The sequence below is a fragment of the Nesoenas mayeri genome (assembly GCF_963082525.1).
Source record: "Nesoenas mayeri genome assembly, chromosome: 5".
Lineage (NCBI taxonomy): Eukaryota > Metazoa > Chordata > Aves > Columbiformes > Columbidae > Nesoenas > Nesoenas mayeri.
In genome coordinates, this window is record NC_137548.1 from 13873539 (window position 1) to 13896697 (window position 23159).

Below are 23159 nucleotides of genomic sequence, written 5' to 3' on the forward strand. Positions count from 1 at the left end.
TTCAGCGTTCCACAGGAACACTCTCATACCACTTTTCTGACTAGTGTGTATTGACATCTGGACAGTGCTTGTGAAAGTGTTATTGTAGTCCTGTTGTGAATACGAACCTTGCAGTAATCTACTCAGAGTTTTGATCTGTTTGTTTGCACCATTGGACAGAGAACTTAATTTCCTGTAGGCTGTAATCCCTTTTGATCAGATACTAAATTTAATTCATTATTCATATAAAATTTGACTAATTGATTTAGCGTGAATGAAATTCTAAAATCCAGCTATTATCTGTTGGGTACTGGAATATCATGTTAGGACATTTTAACACATTAGGTTCTAGATCTCAAAATAATATTAAAGCATCTTTAAAATCTGGTATCACATTTGACTCTTCAATATTGGGTATATTAGGTGAGATTTCACATCTCTAGCTTAATTTTGACACCAATTTTTGAAGTTGTGATGATACGTTCAGTAAGACTTATGCTGCTCGTACATTATTTTTCTGTACTGTTTCTTTTCTATCCTGTTCCAATAAGCATATGATTTTCCAGGTCAGTGTGAAGACGAACGTCTGGTCTCTCTGTACTTGGCTTTAAGATACAACCATTTAACTTTCATGTGCTAAATAATGTTTGAGTTGAATGCAGATAAGTATACTGCCTTTTAAAACACTCTAAACTATTCACGTTTGGAAGTTGTTTATTATTTTGAAGTTGTTGTAATAGAAAATATTTTAATGCTTCTAAAGTGTTCAACTAATATGCAATCAAAAGCAAGTGTATTTGGAAGCAGAATTCAGTTTTGATCATGTAACCAAGTGTGGGTTCTCAGTTTTCCCCCCTACTTGATTTATACTCATTGGCATGCCAATCAAATGGCTTTTTTCAGAAGTGATGTCAGTGACACTGTAAAAAACGGGTGGAAGAAAGATGTCACAGTTGTAAACCCTATAAAATCTCTTGCTTTTGTTTACTTGTCTGCTATACGTGTCAGCTTAAGGAGAGATTTAAAATTCCATTGAGTGGGCAGTTACAAAGGTAAAACAGTGTTGCGGTTTAGATTTGCGTTGTCCAAATTTCAATGCCTGAGTTGTTCTGCTTGGTCAGTAAGTCAATAGGCACTTAATAATGGAATATATTTATTCCTTTCTGTGTTTTTCATCTCTGTGAGGGCCAAAATATTGTATTAACCTGTTTCGCTGGCAGCAAACTGAAGATTGACTGTATGCTTGTATGTACCACTTAGTGTATCTACTGTAAAGTGGTTTAGACTTTGCAAACATGTGCCAAATTCCCGATTTTTGTGTTGCTCCTGGTATATCCCACCCCTGGCTGTGATGACAATAACGGCAGATCCTGGGGCTTCGTTGGGCCGTTCCTGTGGCTGCCCCTCTCCATCACAGAAGCAGCTACAGGCATTGCTGGGTTGCGTCTGTCCGTCTCAGCCAAATGAAGATCTCAAGTCCTTGCGTGGGTAGGAGGTCTGCTGCCTTCTTCCCCCGTTCCTTCCTTGCCTTCCACAGGAACACGGCGACAGCTCTGGGCTTGGAGCCAGCCGGACACAGGAGGAGGTGTTTGGCTGTTCGGGCAGCATTTACTCCTCAAACAGCTGTTCCCTATCTCCTCCAAGGAAAAGGTGGCAGGCCATATGGAGGCATCCTGCGGTCCAGATTCAGCCGATGGGCGCCAGTTGGACCGTGCTGGCCTAGATCAAAATACAGGCACGTCCCACTTGGGTGTCTGCTATTTCTTACACACAGAATGTTTTAAACTTGGAGGAGAACAGACAGGATAAAACATCTTTCATTTTAGGTATAGATGTTGTTTTTCTTTGGACATTCATTTCCTAATCAGTAGGTTTGAATTTATTTTATGTTCTGAGTAGTTTGGATTTTTTTACACTAGCCTAAACTCCCTCTTTCCTCTAGAGAAGCAGAGATGTACTTCAAAGCATATATGCCAGTGCTAAACAATATTTGTTTCTGCACAGTTTAAGCCACGTTTGGGAGGAATAATACGTTCTCTTGTTAGTATTACAGGCTTTTAAAGCTTTTTTTTTGAAGACAAGGTTCTCAACCACTCTTCTAGTTGAGAATGCAGATAAGCATCTGTTTTTACAGCCAATAGAGTGGAGGGGCTTTTTTTGTTTGCTTTTCTGTTAGTTGCTTTTTAAAAAAAATTTTATAACTGAGATGCACTTTCTGGGGCAGTTGAGTTTATCCCCTGAGATGATGTCTGTGTCTTTTGTGGAAGTGAGTGCCTCAGCAGACATCAGGAGATCATCATGCACTTACAAGTATACTTTCTCATATAAAGTTTGTACTTATTGTGCAGATTTAATATTTTTCCTGATATAACAGCAGTTACAAATGTTCCATAAATTTAAAATATTATAACAAGCTGATGTTTCTTAGAATGGAATACTCAAAGGATGTATTCTTTAAGCACTGCAAAATTATACAGGGGACTTATCTTTGTTAAAATTAGTAATTTAACTAAATTACAAAGTGGATTATCCTCTTCAGTTAGACCCAGTGCTAATACTCAACACAGTAGGAGATTGATATGTTGCTAAGTAAACCAAAGTTTATTTTCTTTTACTATGGCTTGAATACGAGTTGAAGAGGAAGTGATAAGTTTTTAGTTTGGGATGTGTATGCACTATAGTTTCGGTAAATCAGATTCCAGAGCTGACTGCGCCCCACGTGCCGTGCTGGTTGTGCAGCGTGCTGCCTTCGTTATACCATGATTGTGATCTGAGCTTCCACCAAGTGACTCCTGGTGTGATTTATCTGTAAACTGGAGTAGTGGATTCACAAGTAACAACACTTTGGCCATGTTGCATCATATTAATGCTTGTTAGGAAACTCTTTGCATGTGGAGTGGGAAACTCTTTGCATTGTGAGTAGGAAATATTGTCCCTGTCCTTTGAAAGCAGTTCACTGCAGGCTTTCTGTCACACCATTTTATCTGTTTTGTAATTCACTGAATTAATAGTAGAGTTTTGTGATGAATTTGTGCATGAACATAGTGCACATATGTTGCACTAAACAAAATGAACAAGGTAAACCTTGTACCTCAGGAGGAGCCTAAGGGGTGAGTGGAAGGTCCCAGCATGCAGGCACAGACCTTTGCAAGGACACGCTTTGCTGTAGCGATCTGACTCTGAGTGAAGTACTCCAGACAGAACCTGCCGATCTAAGGCTGAACACAGATTCATAGAATTGTTTTGGTTGGAAAAGACCTTTAAGATCCTCGATTCCAACTGTTAACCTGGCACTGCCAAGAACGTGAACACTTGTATATTGTGAGGAGGTTTATCACAGGAGATAATGGACCTAGTGTGTCTGTTACATGAGCAGGGACGAGTGGGACTGAGGAGGCTGTTCTCATTGCAAAATATGCCCAGTCTCAGCCCTGCTTGCTCTCCCACTTCATCCCTTCAGCCCCTAGTGCATCTGCATTCAGCACTAACTGATTTTGTGAAATGCAGGAAAAGGTGTAGAAATCTTGGTCATTGATTTAAATGTCAAAACAGAGTACCTTCTTTTCTTGGAAAGATTAGTATTTTAGAATTATGTAGGCTAGGAAGTATTCTGTAAATGAAGTGATCAAGAAGTGGATGTTAAAAAGTCCATCACTGTCTTGCCTCTATTCAATAAAGGAGATTCCACAGGATAATAGGCCATGTACTTGTTTGCAGCCAGTTGAGAATTATTTCTGTGTACTCAGCGAAATGATAACATTCACTTTGCTTGTGAAGTGGGTTGTTAGTCCTTCAGACCCTTGAGTTTGTAGTTGATGACATGGTTTGAGTTGTCTGTTGTGCCACTGCTGTCTCATTAACTAAGAACAATTTTTGCAGGTAGAAGGTACAGAAGAAGGGACTTTGCAGTTAAATTCCATTGCACCAGGAGGAGTCATTCCACTCTGCTTCCGCTGCATGAATCCCCTAATAGTCTGGAACAGTGCTTTCTTGTGTATATTGGCAGAAAGTAAATAAAAATTGCTGACATAAAGAATAAGCAAGAATGTTATTCAGATTTAATAAGTTTCAATCCTGTGGTACCTTTTTAATTTTAAGATTCGTTCTATTAGGTTTTGCAAAGTAGGACGATCTTTCAAGGAAAGTCATATAACAGCACAAGTTTGGATGTAATTCCTAGTGCTTCACGAGTTGGGCTGTTTGAAAATTCCAGAGCATGCCTCTCTAGTTATAAATTGTTATTACATAGTAAAATAATCTTTGGCTTTGTCTCCTGTCCTGTACAGTGAACTGGCTTTCCCTCGTTAGGTTAGGCGGCATATGTCCAATGGAAAAAGCGAATTCTTGTTTCCCTGTAGATCACGAGGATCCTCCATTCTGAATTCTTTATTTTACTTTGCTTTAGGGCAGTTAAAGCCTCAGCAGCTCCACAGAGAGGAGTTTCTCTTCAAGGCTGCTGCTTCAAAGGATTTCCAGAGCTGGGAAAGGGACAGTAACCGGCAAATACTGACAGATCTTCCTGCTTCTGCCCTAAAAGTGTGTGTATGTGTTTGTGCTTTGGTACACCTACACATTGGCCTGAAACCATCAAGTAGCATCCAGCAAGGCTCATAACGAAATCTCCCTATGTTAATGAGTGCATTGGAAAAAGGGGAGAATCTGTGAGAAGGGGAAGCAAAAAATTGTTTGGTCAAAAGGAACAAACCCTTGGGCTTTATGTTCAAAGGAATGAAAGTTAACAAGGTAGAAGCTTAAACTGGTTTTGGCTTTAACTGTTTCAAGTACCCTTTGTGCTTTGGGAGCTGGGCGGGGGGGGGAGTGATGGCCCCAGTATAATCTCAACATTTGGTATGTTACGTTCCTGAGATAGAAATGGAGCTGTCTCTACTTCAACAGTACACAAGAGGTTTTTGAGAATATTGAAATCTGATTTAGTATTATTGATGCAGTGGTTGCCCACAGCTTTGCCTTGGACTTGTGAGTACTTGAAATATTCTTCACAGAAATCCAACCATCTCTGTGTCTAGAAACTCAGGAAACCAACAAAAACAAGGATTATTTTTTTTGTTATATATTACAGTGGAGTAGCAGATGATGCCGATGGTCAGCTTATCGCAGAGGAAAGGTTGAGTCTTTTAAGAAAAAACCAACACACTAACTGATCACATCCAGTGATTCAATTAATTTTTTCTTACTCAGAGTATACAAGGGCTGGTGGTACAAAGGAATATACTAGCCAATATGACTTCACACCAAAATACATCAGTTATTTTCAAGACATCTAGTAGCATAGATATAAACCCAAATTTAACACTATGTAAACTTGTACTCTAATTTTAACTTTTACTCAGGCATTTTATTGCATGTTACAGCAATAAGACTTGTACTTTGCATCACTTGGTAATCAAGGCAAATATTAAGCTAATTTTAATGGAAATTTCTTGTCAAGATTAGGAACTCTGACAAATGAGCTTTGTCATTTTGTGATTGCCGGGGGTAAGGGGTTACTACCTCCAATAGCCTGGCTGCTCTTTTGCAGGAGGTTAATGCCCTTGTAGGCTGGATGGCAGAAGTGAATGTTGTGACAGCTTCTCAGCTGGAAAGGCAGCCCCGTTTCCCTCATTGAAGCCTTCTTGCTGTCCAAATAAAAAAAAAGCCTTCTCAAAAGTTGAGGAGTCCTCTGGCATTTAGTTTATAAGACTTGAGAATTGTTATCTTGTGATGTCCATCAAAAAATATGATGGAGAAATTATTAGCGCAAAGGCTCCTATGAGGCATTACAAGTTGTTCTTTCTCGTGAGACATTAAACGTGAGACACGAACCCCTGGATATTACTTTACTGCTTCCCAGGTAGAGAAAAATGTCTGAAGGTGTACTGTTCTTGTGGTTTGTGGGGTTTTTGTCGTTGTTTTTTGTTTGGTTTGGGTTTTGGGGGTTTTGTTTGTTTTTTGTTTGTTTGTTTGTTTGTGGGGTTTCGTGGTTATTTTTGTTGGTTTTTTGTGGGTTGGGTTTTTTTTTTCAGTTTCCCCCCTTTTCTCTGTTTGCCATACTGAGTAACTGGCTTCTAGTCTGATAGTGTTTTAGGTGACTAGAATAACAGTCTGTCTCTTTCCGCAGTGGCTGCAGACAATCTGGCAGCAATCACTGTTACTTTTTAATATTTCTGGTTATTTTGAGATATCCTCCAAATGTCTCAAAGAAGGCTTGGAACGCTGAAGGGGAGGAAGCATTTTTTTTGTTAGGAGTAGCAGCATCAGGAGGAAAATGAAATTCAGCATGCCACTATTTGTTTTTGCAGTGGTCATCACCCTGATTGCCAGCTCTGACAATATTTTCACAGAAGGGGTAACTAAATAGATGGTATTTGTTCTTTATAATAACTCTTTCAGTAGAATGTCAGGACCTGCATCTAAATGAATGTATTCACATTTTCATGTTCACATTTTTTATTTAAAGCTTCCCCTCCCAACTTTCTGAAAACTACTTCATACAGATTTGGTAAGTTAAAATTAGGGTTCGTGTAGTGGATATTGCTACATTTCAAAGCTAACCTGTAAAGACCTAGCTGCATGAACCTACAAAAGCTAGATCTGTTTTAGTTTGTTTTTTAAATGTATTAAGTGTTTGTTTAGTTTAAATATGTCTGTATCTTTTTGGATCAGGCTGAGCAATTTGCATGCTATGCAGCAGTCATCTTCTATTCTTTATTAAATATCTGTCAATTATAAATATCAAGGTTTTACATTAATGTCAAGATAGTACATCAAAAATTCATGGAATATGTGACTTTTTTCAAGGGTATTTAATACTTAATGCATTTGTGTCATTTTTCTTTCTGGATATATTGACAGGTTTTATTAAGTGTTTGTTAGGGAGATTTCATTTTTACCAAGGGACTATAAAGAGAAGCTGCATACTAAATCAATTTTTTAATCAGAATATCGTTCTTTTTTGTGTGTCTTCAGATTCTTGTAATCTATAGCGTTTTTAAGTTATGTAGTAAAATAGCCCAAGTCAGAAATCTAACATGATCAAATAGGCTGACATATCTTAACTTTAAAATAAGTACTAGAATATTGTACCACAGAAATGTTATAAATATGATAATTATGTATGCTGGGATTTTATTCTGCCTTGTGTCTTTTAAGACCATTTATTTTGTCCTTTATTGTAATTTACTAGTGGTTATATATGAATTATGTCTTGACAGTCTCCATAGAGGGGCAGTCGCTAAGTTTCACGGATTTACAAGCAGGGGAGAGTTACAGAGTGATTGGTGACATCCCGAATCTTTGCCCGTGGATTGTGGGTTCACGTTGAGTTGCTATAGAGGCTCATGTCAAATGAACAATTAACCTCACGGCAACCTGCTATTTTAATACAGATTTTTCTCACGGAGGGGAGAATGGCAGCATGCATATATCTTGCTTCCTACAGGTATTTACTCCAAGGGGGCATAAAAGCACGTTGGTTGCACGTCCTGTATAGAGTGTGAGCAGGAACTGTGCACAGGTAATGGGTTTAATCTGTAAAAATCACTTTTATGCTGCCAAGCGCTTTGTAGTCTCTGTAATGCCTTTTTATAATACTTGTAGTGCATTATAACTGTAGTAGTTATTGCCCTTTGAAAAATAACGTGTTCTGTTGAAAGCTGCTGTTCGGGAGGAAGGGAGGAAGGTCAGGGGATATCTGTGTGTAAACCAGGGTCTTCCTCCAGCCATACACTTGTCCGACCCTCGGTTTGAAGTAAGGCAGCGGTCAGTGACGCTGAAGGGCAGTTTTACCCCAAACCGGGATTTCAGAACGTTGTAAAGGTATCCAAAGGCCGCTCCCGAGGATTTTCCTGTTAGCTTTGTGTTCCTTGCCTCCCGGAGCCGGGAGCGAAGGGCAGAGCGGCTGAGGAGGGGCTGGGGTGGAGGGCGCGCAGGCGCGGTTGCGCCGGCAGGGGGCAGTGCCGGCCCGCGCGGGCGGTGCGGTGCGGGGCGGGGGGGACACGGGGATTTCGGGGACCCCGAGTTCTCTGTTCGTGCCAAATGCCGCCTTCTTTAAAACTTCAGGTGCGGAACGAGATTCTGATTTCTCACAACCAATAATAACGCAGGAGAGGAAAATGTTACGATATTTTAAAAGTGAAACTGATAGGTCTGTGTCTCACCGTCAGCCTCGGTTTTCCGTGCTTACTTTATCAAGCTGCTGTAAAACAGATTAATAATACAAGCAATAAAAGTTGAAATTGTCATAAAAGAATAATACAGGGGGGTATTTGTTTTTAAGAACTGTTATTTCCTGTTGAAGGCTGTTGTTTCTACATTCATTTCTGCAATCAAGTCTGGACTGTTCCGCTGCAGCGAAGACACCTGAAATTCAGTGGTTTGGGTTTCAGTTCTGCTTTTGTACTGAATGTTTTTGTGAGAAGAAGTAATACCTCTCTAAAATGTGTTGCTGCAATTAAACTCGAGGGAATTTGTTTGACAATGACCATATCATCGATGTGAATAAAAATCATACAGAAATGCAGAGTGCTTTAAAAAGAAGAAAAAGAAACGAGGGAAGGGACAGGAGTCGCTGGAATTGTTAACTTCTGTCGTGTTCCAGAGAAAGCTCATCCAAAGGGTTAACTGAGAGGCTGAGGGAGACCAGACACCTGGGACCTAACACCCAATAGGCAGTCTTTTGTAATATATAATTTGCCTAAAATTGCGCACTGAGCACAAGCTTTTGTTTTCTAATTGATTTACGGTTTGAGCCACTTTTACCTCATCCCCTACTGTCCTGCACACAGTGCCAGCAAGTACATTACAGTGAGAAATGATAAATTACCATGCACTTGTGATGCTAATGCATCAAGAGTAAAAAACTGCATACTACATAGAGCTTCATGCATTAGGAGTGTCGCAAAGATAGAGCTGTGCAAAAAATCATTTGTATCTTCTGAAATAACCGTTTGATCATTTACTTCAATTCATCTTGGAGACCTAATTGAACCTGAAGATTAAAATTTATGCTATTATGGCTTTCCATTTGTGAATCAGAACAAAGTCCTAAAGAAAGTGTGTGAGTGTGGGCTTAAAGCTACCTGTATTTTTGAAACTTTTGATAAGTTGATTAGAAAAGTAACGTATTACAGCTTCTTAAAGCCTTTTAAAAATCTAAATATTTTGCTTATTAATGACAACCACAGTATGCATTTTCAAATGGCATTGCTCCACTTTTAGATAGTAACGTGAAGATGGGTTAATGTGGATGCTGTCTAAGCAGCAAAACTATTTAAATAATTTAATCTGCTTTGTTTCAGAGGTGTAGTGCAACTTTTACTGAATAACACTTTTTACAGGTATCAAGGAAGAGTTGAAAATCTCATATAATTTTTCTTGCATTCGTGAAATACTGTACTGATAGCCCAGAGAAGGGGAGAATGTTGAAGGTGGTGAAACCTATGTATGCTTATTGTCTGATTTCCTTTCCTCACCCTGCATCACAGGCTGGATTTTGGTTTACTTTCATGTACTCAGTCCACCTTAAATTTTTTATTTTTGTACGATGTCTGTGGGTTCCAGTCTTGAAATATGAAGAAACAGATTTATGGCGGCTGCTGGGCACAACAAATTAAGTTGACAGTGATGTATGAGAGCATAATAGCGTGATGAGCCCTCTGTAGCGCGGCTGGACGCCTCCTGCTTCATTTGGCTCTTGTTAGGATCTGTTAGGCAGCTAAATAATGAAATTCTGCTGACTGATTTCTGATTTCTCTTTTCTTTCTCTTCTCACCTTTTTCTGAAACTTGCATTTCCCAGACCCATCCTAATGCCAGCAAACTGCCCTTAAAGGACTCTTTCACTTATGACGACTACAGGTTGGTCTGTCTTTTAATTCTTTCTCCCTCTTTTTTTTTTCATATAGCGAACTGTGGGACCCTGAAAATGCTTCATTGTTGGGAAAGCCGTATTGTTATTGAAATGTTAAATGTAAGATTTGATACTAATACACTTTTTTAATGGAGAAGAAAGTAAAATAAATAAGCAGATTTTAATTGTTACAAAGGAATAGTCATTATGAGCAGTTAATTTAGCCAACTGGCACACGTAGTCTGAGATTAGTAAGGTAGTTCATGGTTTCTTAAGAAAATAATACAGCTGAAGTTGCAGGAGGTTTGGGTTTGTTGTTGTTTTGTTTTGTTTTGTTTTATTTTAAGAAAGGCTTTACCAGCACATAGTAGTAAAAACTCCTGTTGAACAGGAGAGCTGGACAGCTTAAGTTATACACATGAAGCGTGATTGTCAGTTGGAAGTGCTATAGGGGGTGACATAATTAAGATAAAAATAAGAATAATTAGGATAATGAGAGCTTTAATTCTGCTAAGTGGTTAAAATAGGATGCATAAAAGGTATTCATGAGGTCTTACAGGAATTTTTTTGCCTAAGTCTTACTTCTGGGTAGGTCTATGAAAGTGGGATTTCCAGAGCATGCCTCCTTCGCTTGTGGGGTCACAGAGGAGCATGCCAGTTTATGTGTGAAGTGGTTTAAAATTTTACCAATAAAATACAACAATTAAAAAGAAACATATTGCTATTATGTCTCAGAGTGTTTGTATATCAGAAATATCCACAACTTTAACTTGCTTTTTTAGAAATCAAGTAGATTTCAGTTTGATGGTATCTTTCTAAGCAATCTGTAGTAGTTCTGAAAAAATCCTTCAGAAAGTCTAATTCTATATTTTAAATACTTGTTAGTAGTGAAGTCTGTGGGAGTTAAAATTGTTTTGACCTTCTCCTGGTGGTGTTCCTTTTATATTTTTCTTCCCCTCAAAAAAACACAGCAAATATAATTATAAGGCCAGAACATCGTGAAACTAAGAGTATTTTTTTCCCCTCTGGCATTTAATATTCATTTTTGTCTGAAATAAAATAAAAATGAAATTTTAGAAAATACTGAAATGTTAAGCTTTTCTGAAGATTCTTGTGTTTGAATAGGTAGCTGACATTGTCTTTATTTAACCTGAGTTAGAAGGGTTTTGAATGACATCTGTGTGCTAAGCTACATTAGACTTTCTTCATTCTTTTTACCTGGATATCTGTTTGGGGTGTCGGTGCTTTTTTTCCTGTTTATTGTGTTAAGCAGAAAATTTAGCAATACTGATCTATGATGAAAGATTGCAAGCTGAAGTGAAGCACTCACCAAAATACTGTGCACGCACCAGGTGACGGCGCTGGTTCCCAGTTCACACGGCACATCAGCTCTTTAGGCAGCGAGGGGCAAAATACCTCCCGGCTCTTCCCAAAGTCTGGACACAGCCAAGAGCTGCTGCTGCCCAGCCAGGGCTGTGGGGTGCCCGGCCGGGGCTGTGGGGTGGCCAGCTGGGGCTATGGGGTGCCCAGCCAGGGGTGTGGGGTGCTCTGAAGTCTGTAGGCCTGGCTGAGCCCAGGTTTGGGGCTGTGGGGACAGGTCTGTGTGCAGGGAGGGCTGGGGAAGCGGGAGGTGACATTGGAGCAGGTCCTGGTTGAGGTTATAGAAGGTATGAAGAGAAGGTTGTGTTGCAAAGAGCACAGATGAGGGGTGGGATTGCAATCCTGATTTGGGAATCGGGACCTCTCTGCATGTCTTGGAAACCCAAGAGCTGATGCTTCTCGTACTCGTGGTGTTGCCTTCTGCTGTTAGCATTCCAACGTTTGGAAACTCCTAGCCTAAATGATTGCTTCATGTTAGACTACAGCAAAGCAAATATTAATGATTTGAACATTGACATATTTTTAATTTTTGTAGATGGGCAGTTTCCTCTGTCATGACACGGCAGAACCAGATTCCAACAGAAGATGGTTCCAGAGTAACATTGGCTCTAATACCTTTATGGGACATGTGTAATCATACTAATGGACTGGTAAGGATTTCTTCAGTGTTGCTGAAAGGTGTTAGTAGGGCTTAACTGTTAAGCCTCTTAACTGCTGTAGAACAGCTTAATAACACTTTTATTATGTTTCTTAACACAGGTAAAAAGTGTGTTCCCAAGTGACATTAAAAATCTAGTATCAAAAAGGAAGATATGTTTTTTTAAATGTCTTATGATAGCTTTTTAAGGGGGAACTTTATTCATCTAGAGAAAATGATAGAAGTGATAGCATACCTGCATACAGTTCTATCTCATACAGACACAGTGTACCTTTTAAAAGTTTTCAGTTATGTGATACCTATTTTTCCAGCCAAGTTTGAATATTCTTCTGACATGGAGTTTTGTGTTTCCGACGGGCTCACAAAGATTCACAATACTGGACAGATCTGTACTCAGAACAGGAAAGCAGACAATGATGGAGGTTGCCTCATGTAGCTACCACTAGGGAAAGTGGTTAGAAATTTGCAATGAAGAAATACTGCCAGCTCTCCTAACCATGCCCAAAGAGCCTTGTTACAGAGACAGCAACAACGAGAACAAAGCCTAGTTCAACAAAAACAGTACATCTGTTACTACATCAAAGAAACAAAATGCAAAAATACTACTTTAGGGCATATTAAACATTTAAAAGGTGACATATGTATATAGAAAGTCAGACCTGCTGACATTTTGGCTTACGTGAGCTAGTTCAGGGGATGAGGTCTTGATTTCATTAACAAGCTAGTTAATGTTGAATTGAGGAAATGAAAGCCTGTAAGAGGATGGTTCATCAATGTTATTTAGCCAGTTTAATGTACACTTCAAAATTCAGACCCTCTAATTGTGTTTCCTATAGATAGTATTTATTGTAAGCAGTGAATATGACCATACTATTCAAGTAGTCTGGTTCTTTTGTGGGAGAACTGACCTGCGTGTTAGGAGAGCAGCATATGTTAGTATTGTTAGTATAAGAAAAGCCTGGTTTAAATTAACAAATTGTAAAGCAAGTTGTTTTTCACTTGACATTTAGCTAATTTATTGTTACTATGACTGTACCAAATACAGCACAGTAGGCTAGGCTACAAAGTTGCAAGTGCTTGGGGTTTAATTATTTATTTATTCTTCCCCGTTAAAAAAAGGTGTTTACGTGTTGTTCTTTAACAGTGATTCTTGCCTTTCGCTATTTGTTACGCAATCTTGTAACTTTGATTTAGCAATAAAGCTCAAATGAGAGTCTCTAATACAAAGAAAATTGCTTAAAGTTCAGAAATGTATATTTTTGTAATATAAGTCTTAGCTGCAAGCATCAGTACTTCCTGTACCCTTTTCCTGCTGGGCATCTCTTTCAGATGCATTTGCAGAGACTTGTCTGTGTTCGTTAGACAGCTCTTAATGAATGCCTTCAAAGTTGGGATTAGAGGAAAGAGGAAGAGAATTAAGGTTCTGGGAGGGAAAAAAAATTAAGTAGCCTATATTAAAAGAGCAGGCAGTTATGTTGTTTTAATTATTCAAACTTCTATTTAAATTGATAAAGTAATTTTTATTTTTATTATGCTTTTTAACAATGGGTTTGATATGGAGCCAGTCTCTGGAGCCAAACCTGCTAGTGCAGTAGTACAGCAGGGTTGGAAGCATTTTTTATGCTGAAGTGCATCCTAAAGAATGGCACGGGGGTGGTGCTGAACTTAAGTATTTTGTGTGTATACAGACTTTACTCATATGTTTCATATTTCTACAGAAACTAGTTTAAATGGTTACAGATTTAGGAAGGGTAGACAACTGCAATATTAATCGGAAAAAGCCTAGAAAAGCTACTAAAGCTATTTTTATTGTGTGTTTATTTCCTCGTGGTATTAGAAACAGGGGGAGATACTGCTATAGGAAACTGTAAGCTGCTAAGATAACTGTCTGTATTGTACTTTATATTATTGTAGAGTGAGGTGAGGGTGGGTTCTGCTCTAATCATAGTCCATCCCATTAAAATACATGAAGGGAATTATTCTTCACTGCAGGAAAGTAAGAAACAAAAGATGGTGTTGTACGCACCCCTGTTCAGTCTCTTCTGAACACAGTGCTTGAAATACTTCTTAGGCTGATGAGCTTCTACAGATCCCTGTTCTTGGTTTATTCTACAGGCCCCCTTTCCATGAGCTAGATAATAAAATGCTCCTTGGGCTTTAACTGGAGCTAGATCCATCCAGCTTTTTTCTTGCTTCTGACACTGTTAATTAGATCAACCTGTCTCTAAGAACTATATCAAAATGGTTGTCTTCATGCATTTCTCATTGTTATTCTTTAGTGGGATTGTATTTTGACAGTCAGAGGTTGATTACCAGCTCTGCCAGAGCTTTAAATAAGCTACATTCTGCCTGATGGGCTGAGTCCATCCTTAATCACTGACCAAGCAGACTATTGCATGCTTTATACACAACTTGAAATTCATGTATCAGTCTGCTTCAGAAATAAAACTGAAGGGATGCAATTTGTCAGCTATCATGTGGGTAGAGAAGTAAACACCCTGTTAATTCCCTTACACGACTGCTATTAAAAGAAAGAGGAAATAAGATCCTAGCACTCCTTTATGCTTTATAGAAAAGTCTTCCAGAAGTGCTGCTGGTTGTTTTTGGTTTTGTTTTTAATAAGGCAAAAATAAAAAACTCCCAAAAATGAGCAGTACTCTAGTGATGCATGCTTAAACTTACAGAATCCTTCTCTTAGCGTACTGGAGTTTCCCCAAACCTTGAAAGCTTCCTGTTCCACAGGCATTTCAAGATACTGGAACAGACTTCTCACATTCAGAAGTATTTCATTGAGTTTACACACTAGAAAATTTCAGGACAGGTCAAGTGCTGTCAAGATTTCCCTGATTTGAACCGAAGTTACAGTTTTTCAGAAGATTACTATATTTGAACTTGAAAGGTACATTTCTTATAGGAAAGGCGAATGCTCTAGCACCTGTAACCTGCAATTCAAGGTTTGTTAACCTTCTAAACGAAAGACCTGAATTAATAGTTGTTCAGTCCAGCATAGTTGAATGTACAGGAACTTTTTTGTTCAAGTACTACAGCCTGTGTTTTGCAGTAGGCTGTGCTGCATGACTCTCATGTTCTCGTCTGATCTCAATGTGCTACAAACCCATGAACAGACCTGATGTGGTGGCATCCTCATACAGGACAGTAATATGAAAACTGTCAACTAAGCTTTCAAAATAATCCATGAAGTTCTGTCTTTGGGCAAACTGTGTCCAAGATGAGAATCAGGGTATAGTGCAAGTCATATGTGAGTCATCTTATAAAAAGATATGTTTTCGTTTACAAAGGCTGAGAGAATCTTTGGCTTCTTCTAGGTTTTTCCCCAGACCAAGGGCACATTTTTTCATAAGTTATAGCTCTGGCAGTACTGAGTTCTGCATATCTACCATATAAGTTGCTTCCTGATTGTTCAGCAACTTGTATTCCATCCTGTGGCTGCATCTGTTGTAATACGATTCAAGAACATGCTGTTTGTCACTTTAAAAATAAGTGTTATGTTTTTAGGATAGCTTTTCCTGTTGGTGTGTCCACTTTCCAGTTTTGTAATTTTTTTTGGAGAAGTTCAGATTTGTTAAGAGAGTTTATCCTCTTCCATTGCCTGCTGCCATAAAAAAAATCCTTTTAGCATTTTCGGAGTTTTACTTAACTTTAGATAAAGGGATTATTTGCAAGTAAATTATAATTCTCTGAAGATTGTATCCCCTAAAGATACACAGTTATCTAATCCTTTTTCTATTGAGAGATCAAAAATATGCTGGCAGTAGAAGGATAAAGCACAGCGTATAGAGCTGTCAGTGCCGTGCTCCCTTGGGCCTCACTGGAGTGACTGAAAGCTCCAGAACTTTATAACAAGCTGGTGGCTTTAGCATGGGACTGTCTGTGGTCTATGGAGGGTACTTTCCTCAGAGCCTTCCCTTCACTTCAGGTAAGTTATTTCTTCCCTTAGATTTCTTCAATGCAGAGATTTTTTTTTTAGAAAGAGATTGCTCAGGAATAGTAAAGCCATTACTACCAGCTATATCATGTTGTGCAGAGAAAGAAATGTATGCAATTGCCATTGTTAGTATCTGTCTCAATAGGACAATGGTTTTTGACTGGTGGGGGAGATAAAGATAAAATACTAAAGCTGTTTTTGTTACTCTTTCCTTGGATAGATCACTACAGGCTACAATTTAGAAGATGACCGGTGTGAATGTGTAGCACTTCAAGATTTCAAGGCTGGAGAACAGGTAGTGTTAACAGTTATCTACATAACTGTTCTTTAGTTAAGTTTTGTGGACATTTGGTAACTGGCTACAAAATTTTAATAGCAGAGTGGTGTGAATTAAGCTGTGCTACATTTGAATTTTGTTACGCTGAGCTAACTTTGTGTGAAAATACTACCAAATTAAGTAACTGCACATTTTTCAGAACAAAATATTTTCTGTCAGTTGGTACATCCCAACTTTAGGCGAGTTTTGATTCCTCGTATTTTGAAGAATGAGTTGAAATATTTAACCACTGGTAAATGCACATACACACTGAGTTTGGTGTTCTGGATGAGATTAATAAAAGGCCATATCTAAAGGACTGAAGGTAACTATATTTTAGATTTGGGGCATCACTTTGTCTGCAATAGCAGATTGTAGAGTCTTTCTTAAAAATTCTGTTAGTTCGTTTCTTGTTAGTCTTCATTTGACATGAGATTAAATGCAATAGAGTTGCTAGTCATTTTACCCAGGTTGCGATCCCCATGCTTAGTGAAAATGAGAAAAGACCTAAAAATATACTCACTCCCTTTCATACAGACACGCACGCATGTACACACCACTTCATCCTGACACAGAAAATACCAAAGGGCAAGCCTTACAAAGATGTGTGGAACAGTTCAGAATCCAGTATTTTGGATTGGAACTGCAAAGAAGCAAAAATGAGTGTTAAAACTATTGATGCACTGACGAGAGTGGTTGCAGGAGTGCAGGAAATCCCTGGCAGGAGGTTCTGGTGCTGTGTCAGCTGCCGGCTGAGCCCTCAGTGCAGCACTGTTCCCCTTCTCCTGCTGCTTGTGCCACTGCGGGCAGCATGGCCAGAGAGAGACTTTGTCGATGAAACATCCCGCAATGTTTTATAACTCAGTCTCAGTTGCTACCGTTAGTGTATTATTTAGCCAGTCTCACACTTAATAATATTTCGATTTTCATTTTTCTTGTGTATTGTTACCTTCTTTTTTAACAAAGATGTGTCTGAAAAAATTTTTAAGTATGTCTTTCCATCGGTATACTTATCCTCATTGCTATGCGGGGGTTTACAGTGATTGTATATTTTTTGTGTCGCTCTTAGAATTTGTTATGGTAGTCAAAAATTTGCTGTTTTTTCCAGTACCGGTATGATGAGTTAAAAGGGGTCCACAGTTTTTCCAGAAGTGATCCAATTTATAATTTTCCACAGCTGGCAATGGATGTGTCATATAGCTGTTCTGGCTGCTCTCTCCATTTCAATTGTAGAGGCTTCCTCTCTTTCAATTTTATTTTAGTAGTTTCACTTTGTCTGCTATTTATAAGATTTTTTAAAAATTTTCTGTTCAAATTTTAATTATTATCGACATCACTAAAGCACTTTAATTATATAATGCCTCAGTCTTTTAATGTTTTGTGCAGATGTTATTTCTTACAGTTTCAGCAGGAAAAGTGTATGATCCTCGCTTTTACTGCTAAAAAATGTGAGGCAGCAGAAGTCAACAGAATCTATCAAACGCTGGCCTTGAATAAAGCAACTTTCTCATTCTGTTTAACTGACTTTTTTGTAAAACAGTCAGAGTGTAAGAGCATACTGTATAATCTGCACGTGACATGTGACAATTAAATGTGAGATGTATCACAGTGGTTTTAAAACTTGAGGGTGTTAGCAGCTCTCCCCTTATTGCTGCCTTAACATACCTAAGCAGGTCACTCATTCGTTGTACCAGTGTGTTAGAGTATAGTGTTTACTATAATTTAATATAATGCTTAAAGCATTTGGTGCTTAGGATAAATAGTTCTAAAATTAAAAACAAATAAATAGCCGTGTTAGTGTTGTTGAGAACACTGTGCCTTTCTCTGTCAGCTGGACAGCAGTAGCAGCTTGCAGGTGTCCAGAGCATTGCTGGATCCTCAGGCTAAAGAGGGAGTGCTGTAACCGCTGAAAGTTGTTTTGCTGATTGATAATTCCATTATCAATCAAAAGGGCAAAATAATCCCCTTGATGTGGGAGAAGACAATTGCTACTCTCACCTCTCATCTCATGTACTTCATATGGCCCAGCCCTGGGTTAAAGGCTTCTTGCAGGTTATATTTAGGAACTTATTTTTTAATGTGAATTAAAGTAACCTGTTTGCTTTAGATAAAGAGTTCAGAGTATAACACAAAAATAAATACTGACTGAGCACAGGTCAGATCTCTCTGTGTAATTATACATTGATATATCCATGCCTTAAGGTAACATTAAAACAAAAGCAAAGCTGATCCACCAGCAGTGTAAGTTACTCTTTTGGGTACATGTATGGGGGGAAATGACCTCAGAAACACAATTTCTTGTAGTGGGGCCTCCTTGTCTCAGATCTTTTACCCTTTAAAAGGCGTAGAATCCTTGGAAGCTTATTGCCATATACTGGTGTTTTATGACAGTGTGAGAAAAGCATTTTTATTTTAAAGTATAGAATAAGAACCTCTTCTCTTCTTTCAAAGTCTGTTAGTTACATGGATATGTTTACATCTACCTCTAAAGTATATCGCCACACTATATACAGCATTTGAATCAATACCAGAAAACAAAGCACATTTCTTTATATCACCCAATATACCTTGTACTCTTTCAGGAAATAACTTTCAAATTATGTCAGTTTTTTAAGATGATCTTAAGCTTTTTTCCTGTCCCTTCACTTCTCTTTTCATCCTTCTAGATTTACATTTTTTATGGCACTCGGTCAAACGCTGAATTTGTGATCCACAGTGGTTTTTTCTTTGATAATAATTCACATGACAGAGTGAAAATAAAGCTTGGCGTGAGTAAAAGTGACAGGCTGTATGCTATGAAGGCAGAGGTCTTAGCTCGTGCTGGTATCCCAACGTAAGTACAACACAATGCCATGGGTTTTTTAAAATGTTTCCAAAGTATATAGTGTCCAGTAGAGCATATATAAAGCTGGTTTATGATAGTTTTCTTAGGTGTAATATTTCTCCTGTTTGTATAGAAATTAAAGTTATTGTAATAATATTTACAGAAGTTATCTGAGCTATATTATCATCTAATTTGGACTATATATAAGGAAAAAAACCCCTTTGCTTTAATAACCATTTGAACAAAAACAGAGCAAGGATTAATTTGAGGCAATCTGTGGTTTTTTCTTTCTTTCCTATCCCTTGCAGACATAATACGATGCTCAGTATGTGAACCACAGCATTTTCCTTTAGTCTTTTCAGTCCAGAGGGTACTGTTAGGAGCAGCAGACATGAAACAATGCATGTTCATGAATTTATTATGAAAGCCGTATAAAAATAATTGTAAGTGTAAAATTGTAGAGATAATTGTTCTTTTCAGACACAGGTTAGGGAAGCTTTTCTTCAGTTTGAATTAGGATTACCTACTTTTTTTGAAAGTGCTTTTTGTAACGCTGCATTTGTTGTATATTTTAAAGTCTTTTGTGTTGAAATAAGTTCAAAGGTATGACAATAGAATTTGCACTTACCGTTGTTGTTTGTTTCTTTTATTATTAGTTCAAGTGTTTTTGCCTTGCACTCCACTGAGCCTCCGATCTCTGCCCAGCTTTTGGCTTTCCTTCGAGTGTTTTGTATGAGTGAAGGTAAGATGCTTTACAAAAACCTAATTTACGTTTATTTTAGAGGTTTTTTTGTTTGTTTTTTTAAAATGGAAATGTGATCGACATTTATATACAACATTAAGCTAGATCAGAAGAGTCGAGGAGTTGCTGTTAAAGAGGGATCTATAAGCTAGTGAGAAGCCCACTCTTTGGCCATGTTGACTGAGGGAGTATTTCAGTAACATAGGCCTTTCTGGAACTCCTAAAGCATGAGATGATGCAATTTTGTTTTTTTCTTTTAATCTTCCAGACTGTTGTGAGTGACCGAGCTTTGGAGCTTGGTCTTTAGTTCTTAGCTTTAAAAATGGTTCACAGAACAAAATCATGTGTCACCTAGGGGTTTACATGCTTAAAATCATAGCATGTTAGCCATCACTGCTAGAATTATCTAGATATCAATTAAAATATTCTGTACTGTAGGAGAAACACGGAAGAGACATTTCAAAGTTCAGTATTTTCCATATTTTGGTGATTCATAATCTAAAATCAACCTACGTATTTGTAAATTGTCTTTGTAGTGTTCCTCTTATGTTAGAGGGTTTTATGGGGAAAATATATGTACGGTTAATGAATATTCACCTGGTTTGTGCATGTGAAACTTCTGATCAAATGTTTGTAATAGCTGTTTGCTGGTTAGGTGCAGTTTTGGAGTTTATAGATGTGACAGTTTTTCGTGACAAGTGAGAATTGTCTTGCAGTAGGGATGCTGTGCAGATGATGTGGATTTTAATACCAGTAAGAATACGGAAGTCATTAAGTTTTTGCATGTGCTCTATTTGCTCTGTTTAATAAAAACAACCTACCTTATGTAGTGTCACGCCTTCATTACATCCCATCATCCGTCTTTTATAACTTATTAAAAAATTAGAATAGAGTAGTTCTATTGGAAAGGACCTACAGTGATCATCTAGTCCAACTGCCTGATCACTTAGGGGAGTAAATTCAAGTAAAGAAAATTTTAGGATGCCAATGAGGGGGTGAATTTTGGTTTGGAAAAGAAAATATAGCCAGTGGACACTTTAATTGCATTTCTCTGATGTATGATTGTGTTCAGATTATTCACATGTCTTAAATATTGTATAAGACAACTCTTTATTGGGAAACTACATGCAAGTGGTTTGTGAAGTTTCTGATAGCTGCTTTGCAGGAGTGAAATTTGGTAATTAAAAGATTAATGGAATTTATGTAATGACAAGGAGCTGATTAAACATTTAGTACTCTGTGTGAGGTTTGTTTGATGGATGTCTTTTCTGACCAACTGTACAGAGTTTCTTCTACTGAAGAAGATTACCAAAACAATGGGAAAAATAATTCCATTACTATTTGTACATTCTCTGGCCTGTTCCTTATAATATCAAGAAGTTCACTGAACTCTTTAAAGAATTGGTCCCTTTTGTTTTGTTTATCAAGTATTATACAAAACATCCCATCTCACTGTCACAGAGTTACACTGTGTATGAGAGGCTGTGATATATATGGAGATATATCTATATCTATATCTATATCTATATCTATATCTATATCTATATCTATATCTATATCTATATCTATATCTATATCTATCTATCTATCTATATATATATATATAAATGGATATACGGAGATATATATATATATTTATCTCCATTTTCTGCTGACCTCAAGATTTTCAGTTGCCTCTGAGGAGAATCCTGGAAATAACCAACATATCTGATAATTCTTATTTGAGGAAAGGTTTTTTTTGTTAGCTACTCAAAGCTATGCTATTGAAAATAAATCTTTGTGCAGTTTGTCAGCTGACAAAGGGAATCATGAGATTGTTTTTAACATATTGCATTTACACTTATTGCAGAAGAGCTGAAGGAGCACTTGATAGGCGAGCATGCCATTGACAAAATCTTCACTCTGGGGAACTCTGAGTTTCCTGTAAGCTGGGACAATGAAGTTAAACTTTGGACATTCCTAGAAGCCAGAGCATCCCTTCTTTTGAAAACCTATAAAACAACTGTGGAGGTAAAATTATCATTATATGTAATTTAAATGTCTGAAATGTTTTGTATTATGATTGTAGGAAAAGATATTATATCCCCCATCTTGTCTTTACAAACTTTAATCTGAATGTTAGTACATAATTCATTCTATACTTTTTAAAGTGTAGAAACAGATTTGCATTATCTAAGGAAAATCAAATAAGATTGCAAAAAAGAAAATTTTGTTAATGTAATTTTGTTAATGTATTTTTTCTTTGATTCTCCAAATAGAGGCTACTTGCTTTTTGTCTGCAAGTAAAATGGGGAATCAGTTTCAACTTGTTGTCTATTAGTTACATTTTCCAGGCTGCAAAGAAATGTACTACTATTGCGAGTGTATGAGTGAACCTATGTGTTTCATATATTCGTGAAGTCCCCTGACTTTGCTTGTAATGCTGGCTGATCTATATGGAGAGATTTTTAGCTTCTTTCTAAACTCCTGACAAATTTCACTGGGACCCTCTGCAGACCCTCTCATTTGGATCAGCCTGCAAAACCTAGTGTCACTTGTTGTTAATGCATAGAAAGAAAAGTTGAGAGGTGGTGTGGTTTTTTTCCTATTATGTTGGTTGTTACTAACAATCTTGTTCTTTTTTTCCTTTTCTAACAGGATGATAAGTCCTTCTTGGAGACCCATGACCTTACCTCACATGCGATCATGGCTATCAAATTGCGCTTAGGTGAAAAAGAGATCTTGGAGAAAGCAGTAAAGAGTGCAGCTGCTAGCAGAGAGTATTATACCAAACAAATGGCAGATGGAGCTCCGCTTCCTAAATACGAAGAGAGCAACATTGCCTTGTTGGAGAACACTGTGGCAGACTCTAGACTCCCTATTGTCTTGAGGAACCTAGATAATGTGGAAGAGCAAGGGGACTTAAAGATTGATGAAGCTATTGATGCTGAAGTTACAGAGAATGGGTTTGTAAATGGTGAAAACTCTCTATTTAATGGGACCAAATCAGAAAGTGAAAATCTAAATAAAGAGAAAAGCAACAGAGAGACTGAAGATGCCAAAGAATCTTCTTCAGAAAGTACTGATGAGGTTAAAGAATAGTGCTAAAATTTTACTTTCTTGTGAAATTAAATTAGCTGAAGTTTATGAACGGTGCATTTATGTTGGTGTGTTTCTTTGTTAACGTTTCTCTTTCTGCAGAGAAAAACGTTTTTGCTGCTTTATATAAAAATGAATTTTTAAGTTATTGAAAAGATTTAGCATCCCTTTTCAATTAAGATTGCCATCTTGCTTTCAGGTAAAAACTGGGGAAAGAGGTGCCTTTGGAAGATTTTGCAGCCCTTTGTTGAACCAAATGTATTTTCTTCCTGGGGAAGAATTAAGCTCTTCTATCTGCTGTGCTTTTGTTGTTCTGTCACTCTGACTACCGAAATTAAAAGCTTACTCTGCCTCCTGCCAAGAAAAGCAGAAGGCAGGACTGACTCGGTA

The 23159-nt window shown here is 37.8% G+C and overlaps 1 protein-coding gene across 1 annotated transcript in view; it reads left to right on the forward strand.

The window, feature by feature from the left end:
• The window catches only part of SETD3 (SET domain containing 3, actin N3(tau)-histidine methyltransferase), a 55309-nt gene extending 32525 nt beyond the window's left edge, over positions 1-22784 (forward strand). Inside the window, exons 7-13 of the mRNA XM_080345952.1 lie at positions 9775-9833; positions 11741-11855; positions 16030-16104; positions 18792-18958; positions 19606-19691; positions 21541-21701; positions 22329-22784. Coding sequence (XP_080202078.1) covers positions 9775-9833; positions 11741-11855; positions 16030-16104; positions 18792-18958; positions 19606-19691; positions 21541-21701; positions 22329-22772 — 1107 coding nt within the window. The 3' untranslated portion in view covers positions 22773-22784. The remainder of the gene's footprint in view (positions 1-9774; positions 9834-11740; positions 11856-16029; positions 16105-18791; positions 18959-19605; positions 19692-21540; positions 21702-22328) is intronic.
• The last annotated feature ends 375 nt before the right edge of the window (positions 22785-23159 follow it).